Source organism: Arachis ipaensis, chromosome B4, assembly GCF_059453495.1.
Source record: "Arachis ipaensis isolate K30076 ecotype BB chromosome B4, ASM5945349v1, whole genome shotgun sequence".
NCBI lineage: Eukaryota > Viridiplantae > Streptophyta > Magnoliopsida > Fabales > Fabaceae > Arachis > Arachis ipaensis.
The window spans coordinates 144,975,283-144,999,369 of record NC_142439.1 but is presented as its reverse complement, the minus strand read 5'-3'; the positions used below and the strand labels follow the sequence as shown (position 1 = coordinate 144,999,369).

The window sequence follows — 24,087 nt, the reverse complement described above, 5'->3', positions numbered from 1 at the left end:
CGGGCGACTATTAGTCTTATTTGAGTTAAGTTTATGTGTTTAGTCGCTTTCCTAGAATTCTCTCGCCTTTGTTAGTTAAGAGTTAAGATTTTATTTTATACGGAGGGATAGAAGTTGTATCTGAGTTTCATTTGAATTCTTTTGTATGATATTTATTATTAATAATAACTATGTGACTAGTATTACTTGGAGATCTTTGATATATGATTTTAATTAATAGAAACAAATTTTTTTGGCTTTTTCCTGAAAATTGAAACGCTATTAAATAGTAAATACGGAAAACAGGTCAGTAATACCTCACCTTTTATACGATCATGACGTGCTAAAAATTAAAGTGTTACGATTGACATATAAAAGTAGTATTATTTTCACTCCTATAAATTTCACCTATAAACTTCAAAAATATATTAGAGAAAGATTTAACCTTTTAAATAAAGATTAGAAACCAAAACTAATAACTTTTATTCTAAAATTTTTCTAGCTCAATTTATTTTTACATTCAACCAAACATAAGTTATTCTTAAGAGGGAAATAAATTCATTATTACAGGGTATTTAAGTAAATTAAGAATACATAGTCGCAATTCCATCGTTTACATATCTAATGTAGTATTACTGTTGTATTGTACGTAATTTGTACTCTATAAATCCCACACTATCTCTATCTTCCACCGCATCCAAAAAAACACAAACTAAAATCCATTCTCAAAAAACAAAGATTACAAAAAAAATATATACACAGAGAGATATCAAAATAATTTTGTGAGAAAATTCAATTATCAAGAACATGAGAACTACTCCATCATCATCATCAAACAACTCAACAACTTCGGCAGATTCAATAAATGATTTCAGAAACTTCCATTCTCCAACTCCTTACTTGTTTGGTGGGTTAGCCCTCATGCTGCTACTCATAGCGATATCGCTGCTCATCCTAGCTTGTTCTTTCAGAAAGAGATATTCTTCTTCTTCTAATAATTCTTCAGCTTCTGGTGGCGACGAAGAAAATAATAATAATAATAATAATAATATATCAACAAAAATAGTGATGGATTTGGAGCCTAACATTGTTGTGATTATGGCCGGTGAGACTAACCCTACTTATTTGGCTAAACCGATTATTTCATCAGTAGCTACAACCACAGTCACAGCTGTAACCACCGCGAGTCACTCGGAAAACCAAACTCCTTTAAACTAAGTACTAGTTAGTAGTTACATAGATTAAACGATACCATGTATTAGCCAGTATAAAAAAAATATCATAATTGTTATTCATCTTGTAGGCTTCTTGTATTATCCTTTATGGTGCACTCTAATTTCTAGTCCATTATCATATATGTAAATTAAATTTTATGGTGTACTCTAATTTTCTAGTCAATTATCATATATGTACACCATTTTTGTAGGCTTCTTGTTGTTCTCATCAACTATATTAAAGAGTAACAATGTTTAGATGTTATTAATTAATTTCTTATATGTTTTATTTGTATTTTTTTTTTCTTTCTACTATATTTTTTTCTTTTTGAATTTTGGCTATTTTTTCCAATTTTTTTTGGATCGGATGGGGTAAATTAAATTTTATGATTCGTAATGAAAGATTGGTTGGACCAAGCAAATTACATGAGTTTTTAATTAATTATCCTCGCTGAAATATATAATAAACACATACAAAGAATAATATAGCTAGATATTATTAAATAAAATACTAATAGTATTAGCTAACTAGTTATAGTGGAACTAATTAATTATCCGTTTTTTGTGTATAGGTCTCTGTTTTTTAACAAACTTTAATTTTTAGTTTGAAGTTAAACAAACTCACAAATACACAATTAATTAAAGCTTGATATATAAAACTACTTTACTTACAATGCAATCAGAACTAAGTCTTATTAGCTTATTATTAATTAAATTTTGTTTATTAAACAAATGTTAATTTAATTTATACAGGACTCTGATTTCTACATATATAGACTTAAATGTGAAGTAACGTAAGCAAAAACCTCACATAATGCTACATAGCCCGCATAGAAGTAAAATGAAATTGAAAAGGGCCTCAAATGCGGTGGAAGATACGAGGGAGTTGTAGCAAAAGGAAGATGGGAGCGTTCTACCATTCAATTGAATAAAATATTATTGGAGATTGGTACCCTAATTAACAAGAGAAGTTCAATAAAAATGGGTCAATCTAGATGTTTCATCACTGAAGCTATATTTGGAAAGGAAAGTGAAATTGAGAGAGAAAGATATATTATATTTGGTTTAAAAGATATAAAATTAAATTATATTTTAGTATTTTATTTAATTTAAAATAAATATAAAAATAAAATAAAAATATATATTAAAATATATATTTTTAATTATTAAAATTTTAATTTTAATTTTTTAAATTTTTAATTTTTATATTTTTACTTTTTAAAAATATTGAAAAGACTGAAATTTTGTATCACAAAATTAAAATTTTAGTTTCAATTTTTGATCATCTAAAAATTTGAAAATAATATCAAATTTTAATCTTTTTATCCGAGTTCTAATAACTGAAAACAATATTAAGGATAAGACAGAAAAAAATAAATTAAAAGACTCTTCATGCAAGTCTTTCCATATATTATAATATTTAACCATTTATAGAAAAAATTGAAATTAAGTTATATTAATACTACATGATAGAATAATGAAATAATAAATATAATTTTTCTTTTAACTAATGGTATCAGTTTTAAATCGTTTGCACAAATTAAATAACTGTGAGAAAAGAGTACTCATTCCGCCAGTAATTAGTTTTAAAGATTTGAACAATTATACAAATTAATTTTTAATTAATTAATATCAGTTATTTTTTATTATAAAATATATATTTTTATTTTTATGTTTTCAGAGAATTTAAAATTTAAAATACAAATTTTATGATTTAAAATTTAGAATTTAAGATTAAAAAAAATAAAAAAATGACTAATATTATACCAAAACAAAACACTAGTTGATGATGATGGCATGTAGAAGCTATGCTTGTTTGCATAAGCACTTCTGATGATGACGTGTGAATGGGATTTGATAGTGATCAATGCTTATTTTCTTCTAAGTAATAAGAATATAGAACCTAATTGTCATCATCTATTATATTGTGTTGGTTAAGAAGTTTGAGTGCATGACCAATATTATTTCCTAAATTAAAGTTGGATAGAAAAAGATGTAACTAGTTACATAATAAGCATATTTTTCAAATTAAGACAACATACTTTAACATATATTTTCTTCCTTTGGTTGAAAATTTATTTCATTTAGTAGATAGATTAGTACAACAAGACGTGGCGTCTCGGAAGTGTGTATTCAATATATATATTCATTTGGAATTATTTATTAATTAATTGATGCAAATTAGTCTAAGGAAAATTCAAATAGTAGCAACAAAACTAGCAATCAACTCCACAACAATCTACATCATCTTCTTTTCGTAGTGGGAGACAGATGAGAAACATTATTATATTATTTAAATTTAAATTCGTGATGATTTCATTTCCAATGGTGACCACTATTCCAACTAGGTTTCACATTTTTCTCGCTGAGTTTGACATTGGTATTAATTATTTGATAATTAATTTGATGCGTGGACACTAAATCAAAACCAAAGTTGGTTGGTTTCTTTCTTATTTTTGATTCATTTGTGGCCGCATATATATAGATAGCCCTCAATAATCAAATCCAATGGGCTAGCTTAGACAATCAATGCATAAAATGATGATAATATCAAATGATTGTTTTAGTTTGTTTAAAACAAACTTAATTTATTCAAAATAGAATCAAATTTGTTAATTAGGGTAAATAAGTTCATTTTAGTAGGATAATTTTGTTATTATTTGTTTATTTTTATAGTTTTCATCTAAAATATGCAATTATTTATATATACGGAGCACTTACACTGCTATTACATGTTATTTATTAGAAGGGAAAGTATGAGGAGCTAATGGAATATTTGTACAATGTGTACAATAGAAGTTTATGGAGTATTAGAGATATAATTATTAGTGTTACCTTTTTTTATTAGCTAAAACTTTTGGGATGAGTGGTATCATGACATGGTATTAGAGCGATAGATCCGAAAGGTCAGTTTTTGGGAAGATGTTTATTATCCCTAGTACTCATATAGTTATTCTAGATAGCATGGAGGATGTACACATTGTACAAATAATCCATTGTCTCCTAGCGGAATCTTTATTAGAATTGAGATTTGTCTTACATCTTAGTTTTTGAGTTAAACCAATTTAATCAATTTCAATTTTAATAATATTGTTAGGTCATTTATTTACTAATGTGAAAAAAAATTTAATAAATATATAATAATGTACCAAAAAAAAAGTTTTAAATGTGAGATTTTTATTCATTTTGTGAGGAGAGAGAAACATGTGGGGCTTTTCAATAAATTAAAAAAAAATTCATTACAAAAGATGTTACCCTTGAAACATTTTTTTATTAATTAATTTGGAATAATTGAGATAGTATATATTTAAATTAACATATATTATCACTTATTACAAAGAACATAACATGCACAAAGAATATATTTCTTGCAAGACAGAAAGCTGTTCCATAATAATCTCCACATTGTCCTTCTTCAAATGTTTCTTTCTCATGACAATACTTCTTGCAACAACATATATATATAATACAAATTAGATATTCCAAAACATCTTTAGTAGTTGAAGCAAATATCATCTTTAAACAATATCACCATTTATAACATATATGTTTTATTGAGTGTCTGAATGTTATTGTATAATAGAGTGTGATAAAAGAATGATTTCATTGTAATTTTTCAACTGCATTAGGAATAGCTCCTACCTTTTTTTCATGTTTTCAAAATTAATATACAGCTTAATTGGGAAAATATTTATTTAAAAATTACTAAAACTATAAAACATTATTTGCACATCAATTAAAACTGTTCAAAAGTTAATGTAACATCTTTTATATCACTTACAAACAACATAATGAAAAAGAATACATAGGTATATATCTTTTTTGTTTTCCACAATGATAATGACTAAATATATAAATTAAGCAAGCAATGAAAGATTGTTTGAAAGAGAGCAGCATGAGCATATATAAATATACACTGTACTCACATCGCAATCAAATACACGTTTGATTTCAATGAATGAATTCCTTTCAATCTCAGGTGACTCATTATTCATATTCTTTTTTGCCATTAACACTACTCTTATTAGCTAATAAATCAAGTAAATATAATAATCCTATATAATCCATAGTTAATTGTTAGCAGAGACTAGTAGGGAAAATAAAGCATTCGAAATTCGTTTCCAAATTGGTTTCTCTGTGGGTTGGTGGACGCGACAACCGGGGTTCGCAAATTATAAATGTTGACATTACTACTTTTTTTTATTATTATTATGAGAAAAATTTAAAATAGTCTCTGACAATTACTTCGAAAGATGGCGAAGTTCTTGATAAAAAAAAAATCAACCCGACTCTTGGCAATTACTTCAAAGGGACAACCAGGCCTCTGTGCTAAAAAAAAGTCAATATTTTTTTTTTGCACAAGAGCTAATCAGTCCCAAAAAAAGATCAAAAGCCGAATTAGGTATTTTTTTTTTCTTAAAGGTCTCGTTGTCCTTTCGAGATAATTATCAGGGTCGGATAGAGTATTCACTCTATTATTATTTGGTGGCTACTCCAATGAAGATTTAATGATTGTCATCATGTGAAGATATATCATTTTGACCATTGGATGATAGATTGTAGGGCTTGATTTTATTTGAAGTAAAAGTGTTACCTTTATTTAAAGTGTTGCAAAATAAATAAGTTACACTTTTTAAACAAGAATCATCATGAGAAGATGTTTTTGACATCTTCATGGGAGTAGCTGCCTTATTATTTTCCATACAATAATGATAATTATTTGACAAGCATGAATGACTCAGATCCTATATCAAGTGGTGGCTGTGATGCCCTTTCAGGACATTATTTTTCTTCACCCCTTTATTCAACAACAATAAAATAATTTCCCACTCAAAATGTTGGATTTTATGGTAAAATAAAGTGGCTTTTTGAGATATGAGAAATTATTTTTTTTTTTTATTTCTCATGACCTCTTTTAAGTTAATGATTAATTTTTTACGAATTTAGACTCCGTTTAAGAGTTTGTCGTAAATTAATAAATTGTTACATATACAAGGCGAGATTCAAAATGTCGACACTTTCTTGAACGGACAAATAAATTAACAATTTGTTCGACCAACCCAAGTTAATTTATCTAGTAACTATTATTAGTAGTAAATAATAAATGAAGCACAGTCATTTTTAAAATTTTTGAAATTTTTGAAATATTAAAAATATTTATTTTAATTTAATTTCATACACTATAAATAATGATGTTTTTTAAAATAAAAATAAAAAAAATAAGGAATTCTATGTTATTACAAGTGATGGTTCTACTGATTTAATTTGCTAACTCTACATAGAAAGGATGATAAATTATATTTTAAAAAAATGAGATGGTAAATAGTCAATCTTTTAAGAAAATATAAAATTAAATGTTATCATAAGTCTTGCAAAGTAAATGAAATATACAATATATAAACATGATGACTAGATAGATGACAAGCATCTCATTCATGCACATACCTAGTCATACGTACGATATTATTGACCTAATTCAATATAATTTAATAGTAGGTTCTTATATATTGTATCGTTCATAATATAGTACCGATCCTAAGTTGTTCAAGTACATGTATCTGAATTTGAGAAGAAAAAGCAGTGCAAAAGAATAGAGAAAATATAACTATATAAGTAAGAAATGTAATGGATATTCCAAGGAATATTATTTCCAATAGTTACCATTTTATAAAAAATAAAAATAAATAAAAAAAATCTATACTCACTACTCACAGAGGGGCCAACCTCTACAGTTACTCAAAGCTAATTAAAGGGAGCAGCGAATACCATGTATGTTGGGATAGAGAATTTTCTTTTCTTTTTTTTTTTTATTTAAATATATTTTTATTTAATTTTACTTTTAAAATTGTATTGGTTTAATTTGGAGTTTGGATACTTGTTTGGTTTTGAGAATAAGATAAAAATAAAATATTGAGAATAAGACATAAAAGACAAAAATATAAAAATTAGAATTTTTATATTTTGTTTGGTTTTGAGAATAAAATAAATAATATTTTTATTTTTTATTTGGTGAATAAATTATGAAAATTTAATTTATTTTTATTTTTTTATAAAAATTAGAAAAAAATATAATAATAAAAAATATAATTATAAAAATAATAAAAAAATAAATTATATCTTTTATTAATATTTTTATATTATTTCAGTCAAAAAAATATAAAATATATAATTTAATATTTTAAATATAATATTTTTATTTATATTTTATCTATTAATTATAATTTTATGTCTTTATATCTGTATTTTAAATTTTTAATATCTCATATCTATAAATAAATGTAACAGACTCAAAGTAACCCTTAGCTTTATTCTAAAATTTAAAGGTTTAAGAATGACTTCAGCTCTATCATTCTTCATCAACAAACACCTAAATTTAAACTAATAATAAGTGCAGATATGACCTTAAATAATAATTATTATGAAGCTAGGGAACTGAGATGACAAGTATCTAATTCTTGTGTGTTCGTCTCAAGATAGAGAATGTATGTGTCATATATATGTATGTGTGTGTTCAGTAACCATTCGTGCGTGTAGATAATTTAATTTAAAGATATTTTGCTTTATTTCGTACTAAGAATCAAAGGGTTTTTATTTTAAAAATTATGAAAAATTAATATAAAAAAAACTTTATTTATTCTATCATAAACTAAATCAAGCTCAAGCATTTGCTTTTTTAAAAAAAACCCTGGTCATCAAGAGATAGCTAGATATAATTATATTTTAAAGTTAAATTAGTCAAATTTTTAGTATATAATAAAATTGTAACATTAATAGTAAAATATTAATAATAATAATAAAATAAAATAAAATAAAAAGCAGCTCAGAAATTGATGAGTATACTAAACTCCAAATTAAAATAGTATAATGGGTTCATTTGTTTAAATTTTCAGAGAGAAAAAACTTTTTGTGAATAATAAGTACTTATATTTTTAGTTATATTTTTTGAGAAATATTATTTGTATACTAAAATCAGCCACTAAAATCAGTCACCAATGTATTTTTGTATAAATACATGTATAGTTTAATTTATTTTCATAATGTATTTGTATTCCAACATGTATTTTATACTGATGGCCGACTTTGGAGGCTGATTTTGGTGTACACATAACATAACCCATATTTTTTTTATTTCTAAAAAAATAGAAAAAGTTTCCATTTTATTTTATAACGTGATTCTCCTAAAGTTGAACCATGCACCTTATTATTATTATTATGGCAGTTAATAATTAGTGTTTTTTTTTATTTCTTAAACAAAGACAAATTTATACTTCAATTCCTATTTACACAAACTCATTTGCCAAAGATGAATATAGTGACAAATCGCTAGCAAGTTCTACTTATGTCAATTTGAGTTCCATGGTTGAGTTGACAATTTGATCATGACTCATATAAATTAAATCCTGTAGATTATGACTTATTATTAGTCTGAAAGTCACTCTTTTTGTAGCAAAATGATTGAAAAGTCCATTTTAATAATTAGATCAAACAAAAAATAGAGCAAGGTTTTTTAATTTCAATCTCTTTCTACCTACGAAGTACGGACATTTCGCTGAATTGTCGTATTCGGGTGTCGAACACATTTCGGACACGACACTCACCGACACTCGTCCGACAATCATGTCTTAATAAAAAATAAAAAATATTCTCCGGACACACTTGGACACACCTAAATACCATCACGTGTCAGTGTGTCCAGTCTTGTTCTTAACATATATTCTTAAAATAAATTTAGATATATATAGTATATATTATTATAAATTAAAATAAAAAAATATTTTAAATACTTAATATAATTAAAATAAGACATTAAAAATTATTAAAAAATTAATTTATATTTTAATATCAATAAAATATTAAAATATCATTACGATTTATCTAAAGATACTTTATATTTTATATGTATGCGTGTCTCCATATCTTATAAAATTTTAAAATGTACGTATCAACGTGTTCCGTGTCGTATCGTGTTCCGTGTCGTATCGTGTCCCGTGTCCGTGTGGGTGCCGGTGGATCGTAGCTTTCTACACTTCTCAATCCTGATATTGATTCCTGACCAATCTAGAGGCCTCTTTAACAAATAATAAGATTTTTATGCCTCGTGTCATATTTTGGTTAGATAAAATAACTGTTTCCAAATAGTGTTTAAATATATATTATGTTTTTTAATTAATGTAGTAATGGGATATGATGAAAAAGAAATAAGAGAATAGTAAGTACTATTTCATAGTGCATATCTAATGTTAGGCACTTTTTTTCCATTATTATTATTATTTCAAAACATTACAACGTGCACAAAATATCTTTGACACAAATAGTAAAAAAATAGACTCAAAATATACTTTAATTTTGGTTGAATGATTGATGCTTATCGTAAATAAGTGTTTTCTATTAAAAACAAAGGTCAATGGTTAATTAAAATATTTCTTAATCAAGAAAGAAATTATGTGCGAATCAATTCAGTGTATTCGAAAGATCAAATTAAAGTCTTAAATTAAATTATATTAAATTAATTATTTTGCAAATTAGATGATGACATGTCATAAAATAATTTAAGTAATCATGTGTCATTATCTAAATGACTAATCTTACTTAAATTGTGTTTTATAATGAGAGAGAAATTTCAATAAACATGTTTAAAATGTCTTTTTTTTTAAAATGTTTGTTATTAACTAAAATTTAATACATATAATTAATTAAACTATATTATTTTTGTCAAAATTAGATCAGACAAATTGATTTGTTAAAAAAATAAGTAAATCAAACCTTGAACCGATTTAAATTAATATTTTTTATAAAAAATGACTACAATAATATTAATATAAAAAATAATTAAAATATTTTTATTATATATTTTTTTAAATTTCAAAAATCTTAAATTTTAACCCTATAACGACACAAAAAAAAAGGGTTAGAATTTAAGATTCTTAAAATATATATATATATATATATATAAAAGAATATTTTAGTCATTTTTTATAGTAAAAATATTATAATTATTTTTTATAAAAAAATATTAATTTAGACCGATTCAAGGTATAATTTATCGATTTTTTGGCCAAATCAATTTATCTGATCTAATTTTGATAAAAATAACATAATTTAATTAATTATATATATTGAATTTTAATTATTTAAAAATATCTTTAAAAAAAAATGTTTTAAGCGTCTTTATCTAAGTGCCTTCCTTATAATTAAACCAATAATTATTTGAGACATATGAGTTTTCAAAAATTAAATCTTTCAAAAATTATTTTAAAGAAAGAAACAAGTACAATGTGTTGCAATTGACATCATTTGCATGAAGCATCTAGGCAAGCACAAAAAAGTATAATATAATCTTGCTTGAAAGCCAAAAGGGTACTTTTGTAAATCAAGGTGTATAAATTGCACTATAAATTCCCCCAACCACCACCTCACCCCATTTCAAAGCCACATAGAAAGAGAGATTAAGAAAGAAATTAAGAGAGAGATTAAGAGAGAAAGAAAGATATGAGGCCATTAAGGAGTGAATCATCATCATCATCATCATCATCAACATCATCACCACTAACCAATGGAATCAAAGTGTGGAAATCTCCAATTCCATATCTCTTTGGAGGCTTAGCTCTAATGCTACTTCTTATTTCTATAGCATTGGTCATCCTTGTTTGTTCTTATAGAAAGCATTCATCAAATTCTCAATCATCATCTGAAGAAGAAGAAGAAGAAAACAACAACATGAAACAACAATCAACAATGATGTCAAAGAACATGTCTGAGCCTGAGTTACTTGTCATCATGGCTGGCCAAAACAAACCAACCTACCTTGCCAAACCAATCATCTCTTCTTCTATTTCTTATTCTTTTTCTTTACCATTATGCACATGTGAATCTCAACCAACTTCAATTACCACAATTACCCCTTCTTCATCAAGTCCATCAAACTAGTCATGAACAACCAACTGCAATTGCAGTCGCAATATTATTGTCAGTATGATGTAGGACACATTATTATGTCTACATCGTGGTGACGATTGCGACTGTAATTGCAATTTAAAACCGTGTCAAAAGACAAAAAATCAATAGATTAATAATGTTCTTTTGATATAGGTAGAAGCTATAGTAAGAAAAATTTTGGTATATGTAGATAGAGAGTTATTAGTAGTTGATGAATTCCTTTTTTCATATTTCAGTGATTTTGTTGAGCACTGAATATGAATACCGGAATGATTATTATTATTATCATTTGTGATGAGTTGGTTCTTATAATTGATCACGGAAATGTTTGGTAACTAAAGAAAATCAGCTAAAAATAGTCATAACATAACTTGTCTTATTTAACATTCATTAATTGTTGCGATAATTAATTAATGCTAAATAAGGCAAGTTTTTGCTGTTTTTTTTTGTCTACCTAGCATTATCCAATTGATCACGGCTTGTTCGTTCTTCAACTAATTAATTAATTGATGCATTAATTAATTACAGATGTTGCTATGCTAATTATGCTTATTATTATTCATCTAAGTAACCTTGATTATGAAATATAGAATTGAATGGATGATAATATGGGAAATTAAACAAGAAATTAAATTAAGCAAAAGAACAAAGCAACACTACCTATTAGTACCTAACTACCAAAGCACTGTTTTTTTTTTTTATATTCTTTTTTTTTTCTTTGGATTTGCTATCTTTGAGTCATGGCATGGAATTTCATTCTGTTTAACATAGTCCGTGCATTATTAAAAAAGGGTATAAATTGGCATGTCACTCAAGAAAAAAAAAAAAGAAAGAAAAAGAAAGAGAGAAAGAAGAAGAAGGGTAATTTTATCTATTTCCTAAACTTGATTTCATTTCCACCTTCTACTTTTTTGTGTTTCGATTTAGCATATGATACCATTTGTTGTTCTTTTAGTTCGAGAGAATGTCATGACAAAAGACGAATCCATGAAAGCTAGAAAAACTATACTAATAATAATCTTAGAAAAATTTAATTTAAAATTGCAATTTAATAATCTATTATTATTATTATACTTTTGATTATCCTATTAGTTTTTCAACTTAGCACATCTTCACCAATGATAATTAAAAAAATATTATACACTAATTATATTATGTACATTAAAAAATAATTATCAAATTAATAATATATTTATATATGAATATATTTAAAAATAAATTAATTATAATGACTAATTTAATTACTAATTTTTAATATATGTATTTAATGTACGCCTCTAGTAAATAAAAAAAATAAATTAAGTCTGTAAAACGTAAAATTTTAATAAAATTTAAATTTTAAAATTGTTAGATCTAGTATAAATTTTGTAAAATTAATTAATTCATTTAAAATTATAATTTAAAATAGTGTAAGAGTTAAGTCGAGATTCTAACTATTATATTAACCAACAAAAATACAAATAATATTATAATGCTCCTTCATGGAAAGATGAACATGCTAAATATAAAATCAAGAGATAAAAAAGAGAGAATAAATATTAGGTGGTTGGATGAAGCAAAAAATAATAATAATAAATAATAATAATCACCGGCTACCATTTAAGCCAAAAGTTAAATGAAAGTGAGTAGGCACTAAAGAAAGTGGAATTGGATAGAAGGGCATCTAGGCATGTGAAGGTGGGAACCCTCTCTCCTTTTATGTTTTTAGGCAATGCTTTTTTACTTTCTAAGTGCCATCAAGTTTTTGACATTAATCTTCAAGTAGGGCAGCGGCGAAACGTAGTTGTTTTTCTTCCCCCTCATTTAAAAAAGTGCTTTTTAGTACCAAAAAAAAATAAAGTGCTTAATTTTTTTTTCTTTTTTAGGTTAATTACCTGATTTCTGGTTGTTAATTTGTGAAATGTGATGCGGCGGGTTGGAGTAGCATTAAAAGGAGCCACTATATATTAGGTCAATGGATGGTCCACTACACTTGAAGCCTAATATTTATAGAAAAGTATAGGTAAACGATGAAAATATTAAACAATGTAAACAATAGATATATTGGATGTTTATTTTATTAGTGTACGGATGATTATTTTAATATTAAAATTTAGAGGATTAATTTGGAGGTGTAGTATATTTTTATTTGATTGTTCAACAAAATTATTGTCTCCCTAGTATTTTCCAATATTTATATGTGAGGTTAGTTTTAAACTAATCTCTAAAATTAATTGTATGTATTAAAATAATTTTTAAGATTTTAATTATTATATTAATATTGTATTTTAGATTGAAAAAAATATATCATGTTAATTTCTAATAGTATGATGATCAGTTAATAAAAAGTACCAAAGAATTAATATAATATATTTTTGTCAATTTTAAAAATATAATTAATATAATTAAAATTTTAAAAGTTATTTTATGTATGTGAACAATTTTTTAGAACTTAATTCATTTATATCTGTATTTTTATATTATATATTTTTCTTAATATATCTTTCATTATATATAATTCATAAAAAATAATTGTTTTTATTATTTCTAAAATTTGAATTCAAAACTTCTTAGTTAAATTATAAGTTGCTTGTTATCTCAACAAACTTCTTTTTATTACTTTTACATATTAATGAATCAATAGACATGTCAATATGATTTGTAAAGGAATGAAATTAGGTTAATTATTATTAAATTTATAACTTCTATTGTATGTAAAGTCCACAATTTTAATTTAAAAATTAAGGTAATTACACCGTTTTTTTCTCATTTTACTAATATTTTTCATTTTAGAGGAATTTAAATGAATATAAATAGTCAAATACACAAGTTGCTTTGGATTATTAAATTATTCTAAATACTTAATTTAAAATGTTTAAATGCTAATGAAATTTATAAAGACTTATTCGTTTTAATTGGATTTTTGCCCCACTAAAATATATTCATATTTTTTATTTTTACATTTAATTAATTAATATATAGTCACAAAATTTATCCCTGTTAACCGTTTAACTTCTTTTGAGTAGACTTTTTTTGAATTTAAGAAGGATTTATTAACAAAATAGTTCTGAAATGATTAATATTCTAAGCTTATATCTTTCTATGACTAAAATAGGATTTCGCTTAATAATAAATTAATAATATAAGGCAAACAATTAAAAAGCTATATACATTATTGTTTTAACTTTTAAGTGATTGAAAATTTTATTAGGTGCTAGTTTTTCAAGGTGCCTGTAGCTACTAGCTAGCTACGGTAACAATCAATATCAATAATCAATATATGCTAAAGAATATTCTAAGTATAATAAAACAGTTGTATAATTTCTAATTGAATTTTATCCAATTAATTATAATAATTGATTAGTAATTTAATGTTGTTATTAATCTTTCAGTTCTTACATACATGATGGGGAAAGTTTGTGAAGTAATTACTTTTCTGATAGAAGGAGAAAACTTTAGCAAACTATTTTAGTCAGTTCTAACATATAATTTAAAATGGGAAATCAAGAAAAAGGAGGAATTTAAAGTAAGCTAGCTAATTAGTAGATTAGAGAACCGGATCCCAGAATTTATATCTTTGAATTAGATTTAATTAAGCACCTTAGAATTGAAATCTTTTAGTTAAACGTATTTTAAAATAAAAACATAAGAACTAAACTGATAAATGATAATATCATAGAAGCACATTGCCATAGTTATGGGTAGATACATCATATGGAGGTGCAAATTGCCGTAGTTATGGTCTTATGGATAGATTCATAGATAGTTAGATACAAAAGCAAAATATGAATTGAAAAATTTGAATGTCAAGAATGGGATTCGAACCCATGCCCTTTCGGACCAGTACCTGAAACTGGCGCCTTAGACCAACTCGGCCATCTTGACCTTATTGATAGTGCGTTTTCACTTTATTTTATTTATAATATTATTATTAAAATGCATAATTTTTTGCCTTCAAAATTCAGTGAAAGCTATGACACGTAGTTATACAAAAAATATTCCTGTGTTGTGTCATAGGGTCATCATAGCTCTGTTACAAAATTATTCCTCTTTTTGATCCGTTACAAAATTATTCTTTATTCTATTTGGTATTGGAACGGGCCAAAAGCCCAACTCAAATGCCTGGATTTTTTCATATGCTGAATTTAATCGTATTTGGGCTCATTCTTAAAATGGTGCAAATGTGACCAAATTCCTCTCAGATAGAGTGGCATATAGCCTGACCAAAAAAACAAAAAAAAAAGAGTGGCATATAGGAACCGCTTCCATAGTATTGTATATTAAATAGATTATTATTAATTAACAAAAAAAAGGATTATTATTATTATTTTTATTAATACGACCCACTCCGAGACCCCCAGCGTGTTCTAATCTGAACCACACAAAAATAAATGGAAGTTGAAAAGCAGAGAGAAAGAGTAGATAAGCCCAAGGGTGAAGGAAATAGTGGTGGATTTCAACCATAATCATGGTCATGGCTTCTTCATCAACCATATTGCCGTCATCACTGATCGCGGGAACAACCCTTTCAATTAAATCACCAAACAAGCAACTGTTGTTCCTTCCAAATGGTTATAATAAGAGGTTACAAAAGAAGAGAGTTTCCTTCACTGTCACAGCAGCCAAGCCCCCTGCTGGTGTAAGCGCTTCTCTTTTTTTTTTTTTTTTATGTTTTTGTTAATTAGGTGATAAGAATACTCTTTAAAAATTGAATAAAAAGTTATCTATATTCAATGAAGCAGTTCTGTGTATTATGTGTGTTTATTTTATTTTTTATTTGTTCAGGTGGAATTTCCAAAAGTACAGCCACAGTTTCAGGCTCCATTTCTTGGGTTCACAAGGACAGCAGAGATATGGAACTCTAGAGCTTGCATGATTGGAATCATTGGAGTTTTCATTCTAGAATTTGTGAGTGTTTTTCACATCTTCATTTGCCATTATAGATATTGCTGTCACTCAAATAGTAACAGGATGACGCTTTATTATTGTTATTATTTGAAAATGGTTATGCTTAATCTACTCCAATATAAATTAAACTACAATATATTTATACATAAAAATATATTAATAACTGATTTTAGTGACTGATTTTAGGATACAAATACTATTTTTAATTTACAAATTATAATATTATTTCTATTTTTTATAACGTCACTCTGTAGAAGACTTTTTTTTTTATATTGTATTTTGATTTTTAGAGAAAAAAAAAAGTTACATTATCATAATAGGACGATAATATAAATTATAGACTAAAGTACTCTTAATCTCTAATCTAAACTAAATTCTAATTCCTTTCCTAACATTTGCAATGTATAAGTCATGTTTTTGTTTTTAACATTTACAACGTCTTATTTTTATTTCACATTTTATTTTGTCCTGTTTTAGGACTATAATCAAAATTAAAAAAATTCTCTTCCAAAAATACTTTTTTTTCTCTATTGTTATCCTGTTTCTGTTATTATTTTGTCTCTTTTACTCTCAAATTACTACAATAGTCATTATGATCACTACAATTATAATTTTGTCGCTATCTAGTAAAAAATCATAATGGAAGAAGCGATATTTTCAAAAGAAAAAATTTTAAGTTTGACCAAAAAACTAAATTAGGTCGAAATAAAACGTTTGGAATAATAATAGGATGTTTCAAACATTATAAATAAAATTAGGATTTAGTTCAAATATTAGAAACTAAAACAATTTTTTATCCAAAATTATAATATATTTTTAGATTTTTTCTCTCACCTTTAACATTTTTCATTCTAACTACACTATTGATTGCATAACTAAAGCATTTTTGCTAAGTTGGATTATTATGAAATGTTGGTATATATATGTTGCAGATAATAAACAAGGGAATACTTCAAGTCATTGGAGTTGATGTTGGCAAAGGCCTTGATATTCCTCTCTGAACATTTATGAAAAACTTTTGTCAAAGTCAATTTTTTCACTTTATTTTCGTGTTCTCTACAATCAATTTTCATAGTGATTTGTTATTTGGTACTACACGTTTCAAAATTATGGGATAAAATATGAATTCAAAAGTAAGAATGTCAAGAATGAGATTTTTTTTTTTGTCAGTGAATTGGACAACCTCAATTCTAGGTATTTCAGGTAGATCGGACAACCTCCGATCCTAGGTACAACACACACCCACACGTTCTTCACATACTTACCATTTTTTCTTCTTGAATTGCTATTGGTAGAAGTTGAGCCCGAGACCTTTGAGATGGGGAGGAGACGAAATGCCATGTGAGTTAAGACTCGTTGGCGTAAGAATGGGATTCAAGCCCATGTTGTGTCATAGGGTTATCATAGCTTTGTTACAAAAAATTACTCTATTTTTTTGGTATTGGAACGGGCCAAAAGCCCAACTCAAATGCCTGGATTTTTTCATATCCTGAATTTAATCGTATTTGGGTTCATTCTTAAATAGTTTGGGATAATATTGGGCTTCAAAATCCACAACCCTAGAAATTGTAATTGAAAAAAAATGTGGTACTAATCCATCTGACCAAAAAAAAAGAAAAAAAATGTGGTAAAAAATGTGAAGAGTATGTGGATATGTTGTGTATCTAGGATTGGAGTTTGTCTAATCCATTAGGGTACCTAGAATTGGGGTTGTCCAATCCACTGATTAAAAAAAAAAAAAAACAAAAACAAAAACATATAAAGATTTTAATAGTAATTTAGCTTTTGTTACTACTAATTTGCTTCTGCTATGGTCAGTTAATTTTGTTTAAAGACTCAAGGGTTGACATTAATTAATGTAGAGAACGAGTTAAAGGTAAAAAAATTCATATCAACATCATATCGTCTAATTTCATTATTATTGTTGCTTGCATGAAAATATTTTGTTGTTGTTCAATTCGAATAATTCAAAGCAAAAAAGAGAAGCTATAAATTGATGTTGCCTTTTGAAATTTGAAGAATTATTGTTTAGGATAAATGGCCTTGACCAATTTTATTGTCGTTTATACTTTAAAAAACCACTTCTATCTTCTTCCTTTTTTGTCATGGTTTTGTTTGTATTGTTAATTTGTTATAATGCTATTAGTTGATTGATTCCATTGCAAAGTCGTTATTTATAGTTGTTCTTTACAGCTTTCATCAACTACTCAAATTAAAGTACTTCTGAAATAAACATTTCATGATTTTGGAAGCATTATTATAGTTGACTATTAGATGAGTTGTTAAACTTATTATACTCTTTTTAAGAGAGAATTGTCATTCAAACTTTGAAGAAAATAACTACTCAAACGTCGTTTTATTTTTATATAATCTAAAAAAATAAGTATAGAAAATTAACTTTGAATTAGTTAGTGATAACTAATTTTTTATTCTAAAATTATTTTTTAGCTCTTATTTTTTGGAAAATTTATGATTTAGAATTTAGGATTTAAAATTTAAGATTAAAAAAAATTTCCTGATATTGACTGAAAAAGATTTATTTTCTAATTGGACGCCATTAGCTTGTTTTAGTTTAATTAAATAAACGAACTCTTATATTATATACCATTGTATTTTTTTTTATTATTGATTTATTTATTTTTGAAATTTTGGCAAAATAAATAGGACAACTAACATGGTTTATGGGGTGAGGCAGCTTAATTGTCTAAGCAAGAATTGTGATTATTATTATTACATTCAAAGGATATGGAGCTAGGTACCTTATAAAGCCAAAAGATGGTTCAATTCAAGAAGAATAATGATTGATTACTCTTACATTGTGCTTGCTCAAAAGTTAAGGAAAAGGAAAATTATTGAGTCAAATCTAGTTGAGGACTACTTAATGCAAAGATCAAATCTTCAATTGCTTCGCCTATACTTTATTAACCTACATACATTCACCCTCTCTCTACTCCACTTCCTATATTATTACTTGTAACATAAATTAAATTTAATGCACTGCTCTTCTTATTACCGTTACTTGTCCAATAAAATAAATTAAAAAGGTTTCCTTTTGTATGTCTGTAATTCTATTAGTAGCAAGTTTAATTAAGTGATGTTAAAAATTTGAAACCAAGCTTATTTTGCTCATTGATTATTTTTAACTAAAAAATAATAAGTAAATGATCAAATTAATTTTCGAAAGATTATTTATTTTTTAAATTAGTCTTGGAAAGATATCAAATTCACCCTTTAAATATTTTAAATTAGTTATTTTAGTCATTTTGTCACTTCCGTTACTAATAGTGTCAAAATTTGTTGATATAACACGTTAAGTGACATCGCAATACACACCTAGTACTCTTAATTAGTGGCTAACATGATAAGTTTATGAAATTAGATCAAATCAACCACAAATTGAGGGAATCCAATACCTCAAGTTCTCTCTCCAATTAGGTTTTGATTTGATCTAATTTGAAATTAGATCAAATCAACCCCAAATTGAAGGATTCCAATACCTCAAGTTCTCCTCCCAATTAGGTTTTGATTTGATCTAATTTCAAATTAGATCAAATTAACTCCAAATTGAGGGATTCCAATGCCTCAAGTTTTTTCCCCAATTAGGTTTTGATTTGATCTAATTAATTTTATAAACTTATCATGCTAATAGTCAATTAAAATTTCTATTCGTGTTTTATAGTATCACTTAACGTGTCACATTAATAAATTTTGGTACCGTTAATAAAGAAAATGATAGAAGGACTAACGCGATTAATTTTAAACCTTTGAGGACGAATTTGATTAAAAAAAATCTTCTAGAGATTAATTTGAAGAACGAATGATCTTTCAGAGACAAATTAGGCCATTTATCCAAAAAATAACCTATGTCTCACTTATGAATTAGGGTTAAGTACGATTTTGGTCTCTAAGGTATAGGTAAAAAAAAATTTTGGTCCCTAACTTTTTTTGCATACAAAATCGTCCCTAAGGTTTAAAACCAAGTTTTAAAATCATACTTTTTACGTAAATATTAAAATTTTAAACCAAATTACCCATAACAAAAAAATTATAAAATAAAAAAAAGAGAAAGAGAGTGTTTCTGCTCCTGTGAAGGGGAAGAAAAGAAAAAGAAGGAGAAAGGGAAGAAGAAGAAGCTATTTACGATCCACCTTTACTTCCGCTTCTACTGCCACCTCCGTATGATTTTGGTCCTTAGGGTAAAGACGATTTTAAAACCAAGTTAAATCTTAAGGACGATTTTATATACAAAAAAAAAAGTTGGGAACAAAAAAAATTTTCAATCTATATTTTAGAGACCAAAATCGTACTTAACCATATGAATTATGATCAAAACTAAACCACAAAAAATATACCCAAATTATTTTTATGCTGACAAAAATGCTTCTAAATTTTATTGTTAAAACAAATATTTTTAAACTATTAAAAAATGTGATAAAAATGTTTTTTTTCTGTTAATATAAAACATCTTAGTTCACAAAGGGTGTATTTTTGACATATTTTTATTAATTATTTGAGAATATTTTTGTTAATAATAAAATTTAAAAAATTTTCTATCAATAATAAAATAATTCTGGTGTATTTTGGTAGTTTACCCTAATTATGTTCAAGCTAGGACTTATGATTAAATTATATAGTTGTTGAATAAAATAAATGTATTTATCCTTTTACAGGAAAAGGCACCAGAATAATTCACTAACCGGTAATTGATATTAAAAACAAAGAGGTTTTGTAAAACTCAGAGAAATAATACGAACTAATTAATATAATACATTAATGGTAGATTAGCAACTCAAGTTAACATACATGTGATTATAATAAATATTTGACAAAAAAAGATGCTTTATTTTGATGAATTTAGTTCCCTGTCTCATAGGATTAAATGCCAAACTTAGTAGGCTTTTCAAGGGTGGTCTAACTTTGTGGTTAGCATGATCACATCCCACCTAAACAAAGTTTAGCCAACAACCCTTTACCAACAATGACCTGCCATCATATAATAATATTCATATTAATTATCATTATCATTAACATATGTATACACACAAAGTTTGTAGACCAACCAATCTATATTATATTAAATTAAAAACAAAAAAGAATTATTTAATTTTTAACTAAATTATAAAAAAATATTTGTGTTGTTTAAATTAGTGAATAATTGAATAAGTGCATTCTTGTTTTTGTGATGATCAAGAAAATGAAATTAATTCATTAGGTTGATGAGTTTAATTTTGATTCTTGAACCTTCTCATCCAAGAAGATACTCCTTTATTTATTTATTTATTTTTATATTTAAGATACAGAGAATAGAACATACATTAATATTAACAAACACATGTACTTGAAAAAGAAATAGATTAGCCTGTTTACTATAGACAAGACAAAGAATTTTTTTTGATGCAATCATAGACACATGCATAACACAAAGTTAAAAATAAAAAAAAATAAAAAAAAGTGGCACTGCTATAATTAATAGCATATTCAAGGACCATGATTTTACATTCTTTTTCTAGTTGTCAACCTTGTGCAATGTCCAACTGTATTATATGCAAAATTAAATTAAGAGAATAGGACAAATAGATCCTGACCTTTTGTCCCGCGGATATTTTCGTCCTTGACCATTGAAAAATACTTTTAAGTTTCTAATCTTCACAAAACTTGGACGGATCAGTCCATCCGTCCAAATGCCTCCGTCAGAGACTGATCCGTCCAAATGTCTAATTTAAAAGTATTTTTCAATGGTCAAGAACAAAAATGTCTGCGGCACAAAAAATCAGGGACATATTTATTCTTTTCTCATAAATTAAATTAGAGAGTTTAATTTTGATATAAATATATTTTATTTTTCTAATTAACATGACAACGACAGAGGTTAAAAACAATTATTATTTATAGATACGTTTTATGACCAAAGACTGCAAGCCCCAACATTCCTTTTGTTTATTTCATGCTCCCAATTTTTTTTTTTTTTCATTTTTTATAATTTTCTTTTTATAAGGAACCTTCCTGGTTCCTCCCTTGAATTTAAGCCTTTTGGAGCAAAGTGCTATGCATCTACCACATTTTTTTTTTTTCATTACCACCCTTTTGGACCCTTTAACTTTTGAAGCTCTATCTATTAATGTAAGTTTATAGTTCTATCTTCATTATTCTTATTATGCTATAGTTCTATCTATCTATCTTCTCATATTCATATTTTTTTTTTCTATTTAGATATAATTATTATTATGGATTCATATAAACAAATATGGGGTGGTGGAGCTGAAGGATGTAGCAGTAGTGAATCTGGTTGGACTATGTATATTGAATCTCCAATGCAAGAAGATGAGGATTATGATGTTGGGTGCAGCAATGTTGAGAATGTTTATGATCATCATCATAATCATGATTATGTTAGTAATAGTAATAATAAAAATAATAATAATAATAGGAGAAAAGGAAAGAAAGTTGATGAAGAAGAGAGTGATGATTCAATGGCTTCAGATGCTTCCTCTGGTCCAATTCATTACAACAACAACAACAACAACACATTTTCCAAGAAAGATAAACATCAAGATCATCATCATCATCACCATGGAAGCAAGAAGAAGAATTCAAGCAAACAAGAGAAGAAACGTGTTGACAACAACAGAAGTAAAAAATGAGTATTCTTATTCTATTCTATTCTATTCTTTTTTTTTATTATTATTATTATCTTTTTTTTTTCTTTGTATATGATGCTGGGATTTTATTGAACCATGCATCCTCAAAATTTGAATTTGTTTGTATGGAAAAGAAGAAGAAAAGAAAAATTGAATTTGTTGATTTGTTACTTACTCACACATCTACCTCAAAAAATATTATCTTCTAACATTTTTAAGTTTTGTTATCATAAAGTTTTAGATTTTCAGTATTATTATTTGTAGTGAAAATAGGACATTTTCTAATGTTGTTCAAGAACATGATAACACTTTTCCAGCAATAGAATTGATGGTTTCAACTTGAAATATCAGAGTTCCAAGAATGATAGATGCTATGGATTAGGATAACTAGGCGAATTAGTTGGTTATTAAGATTAGTTAGTGATTACTTAAGATATAAATAAAGTCTAATAATCAATGTAACTTAAGTTGAGTTGAGTTGAATAGTTAATTTCAGGAATTTTTTGTAGAGTTAATAATCAAATTGGAGATATTGTATGATAAGAATAACCCTGAAAGATTTTGTTTAATCTTTTTAGTAACACCATCTTCAGATTTTTATTGAATCTTATTAGTTTGAAAATAATGGAAATGTTCATGCCAACTGTGAAGAGTATGTCATGTCATCCATCAAGAAAGTGACACGAAAATGACAGTTAATTCTTATTCGATTGTGTAGGGTTGGTTACATGAATCAAACGAATGTAAAATTTTTAAAACTATAGGGCTAGAAGTTTAAAAAAAAAAATCTATACAAAGTTAACTGCTGCTAGAATCTTCAACACAAGACTTCAAAATACATTTATTGATTAGTATACGTAAAGGTCTTATTGAGTTGGGAGATAGAAGGAACAAGAAAAATGACACATAAAAATAATTGTTTTCTTTTAAAAACAATTAAAAAAAGAAGTTAGAGATGTGGCCAAAAGATTCTGGATAACAAGAACACAAGGGAAGAAAAAACTTCAAAAGAAAAAATTGTATATTTTTCTATGAATAACTTAGGCAATAATAATTGGGGTGTGTCATGTGGTATTTGTGCTTCCAAATTGCAAATGGCATGAAATGGGGCATATGCTTTGCTGGAAAGAGGGTAAGTTTTTTTTATAATTAAAAAAAAAAGTTTCATGGGAATGACAACTATGTTATGCAATAAAAAGGTATTATGATTTGTTTCAGTGACAGGGCATTGGGGTGGTTTGGTTGGTTATGGTCTTTATGTTAATTTGTGAATGTGTTTGTGTGAGAGAGAAAGTGATAATAAAACTTTGTAATGTAAAGGAATGAATGAATGAAATGAATGAATGAATGAATGGGACAGAAGATGCAACAGCAAGGCATTGCTAAGTTTCAGGCTGTATGATTGACATAAAAACATGATGCCACCACATAGA

At 26.2% G+C, this 24,087-nt stretch overlaps 4 protein-coding genes and 1 non-coding gene across 5 annotated transcripts; 4 read left to right on the top strand and 1 right to left on the bottom strand.

Annotated features, from left to right (window-relative positions):
• The first annotated feature begins 786 nt into the window (after window positions 1-786).
• LOC107637371 (protein GLUTAMINE DUMPER 6-like) lies at window positions 787-1,197 on the top strand. Its single transcript, XM_016340794.1, has one exon. It carries the CDS (start codon window positions 787-789, stop codon window positions 1,195-1,197), a length of 411 nt encoding a protein of 136 aa, XP_016196280.1.
• A 9,436-nt stretch (window positions 1,198-10,633) lies between these two features.
• On the top strand, window positions 10,634-11,567 carry LOC148569525 (protein GLUTAMINE DUMPER 6-like). Its single transcript, XM_088485515.1, has one exon. It carries the CDS (start codon window positions 10,683-10,685, stop codon window positions 11,118-11,120), a length of 438 nt encoding a protein of 145 aa, XP_088341641.1. The 5' UTR covers window positions 10,634-10,682; the 3' UTR covers window positions 11,121-11,567.
• Window positions 11,568-14,912: 3,345 nt separating this feature from the next.
• Window positions 14,913-14,993, bottom strand: TRNAL-CAG (transfer RNA leucine (anticodon CAG)). Its single transcript has one exon. It is a non-coding gene; the product is annotated as a tRNA-Leu (tRNA).
• Window positions 14,994-15,472: 479 nt separating this feature from the next.
• On the top strand, window positions 15,473-17,180 carry LOC107635503 (light-harvesting complex-like protein OHP1, chloroplastic). The gene is made up of 3 exons (XM_088483090.1): window positions 15,473-15,747; window positions 15,894-16,016; window positions 16,949-17,180. Exons 1-3 carry the CDS (start codon window positions 15,577-15,579, stop codon window positions 17,015-17,017), a joined length of 363 nt encoding a protein of 120 aa, XP_088339216.1. The 5' UTR covers window positions 15,473-15,576; the 3' UTR covers window positions 17,018-17,180.
• A 4,768-nt stretch (window positions 17,181-21,948) lies between these two features.
• Window positions 21,949-22,824, top strand: LOC107638169 (uncharacterized). The gene is made up of 2 exons (XM_016341336.3): window positions 21,949-22,136; window positions 22,227-22,824. The coding sequence occupies exon 2, from the start codon at window positions 22,241-22,243 to the stop codon at window positions 22,655-22,657; it is 417 nt and encodes a 138-aa protein (XP_016196822.1). The 5' UTR covers window positions 21,949-22,136; window positions 22,227-22,240; the 3' UTR covers window positions 22,658-22,824.
• Window positions 22,825-24,087: the final 1,263 nt, after the last annotated feature.

Excerpts from the sequence above, each read along its gene's own strand:
- LOC107635503 (XM_088483090.1), top strand. The coding sequence starts at position 15,577 with ATGGTCATGGCTTCTTCATCAACCATATTGCCGTCATCACTGATCGCG. Across the intron at positions 15,748-15,893 it reads CAGCCAAGCCCCCTGCTGGT|GTGGAATTTCCAAAAGTACA; the intron begins GTAAGCGCTTCT and ends TTATTTGTTCAG. Across the intron at positions 16,017-16,948 it reads GAGTTTTCATTCTAGAATTT|ATAATAAACAAGGGAATACT; the intron begins GTGAGTGTTTTT and ends TATATGTTGCAG.
- LOC148569525 (XM_088485515.1), top strand. The coding sequence starts at position 10,683 with ATGAGGCCATTAAGGAGTGAATCATCATCATCATCATCATCATCAACA.
- LOC107638169 (XM_016341336.3), top strand. The coding sequence starts at position 22,241 with ATGGATTCATATAAACAAATATGGGGTGGTGGAGCTGAAGGATGTAGC.
- LOC107637371 (XM_016340794.1), top strand. The coding sequence starts at position 787 with ATGAGAACTACTCCATCATCATCATCAAACAACTCAACAACTTCGGCA.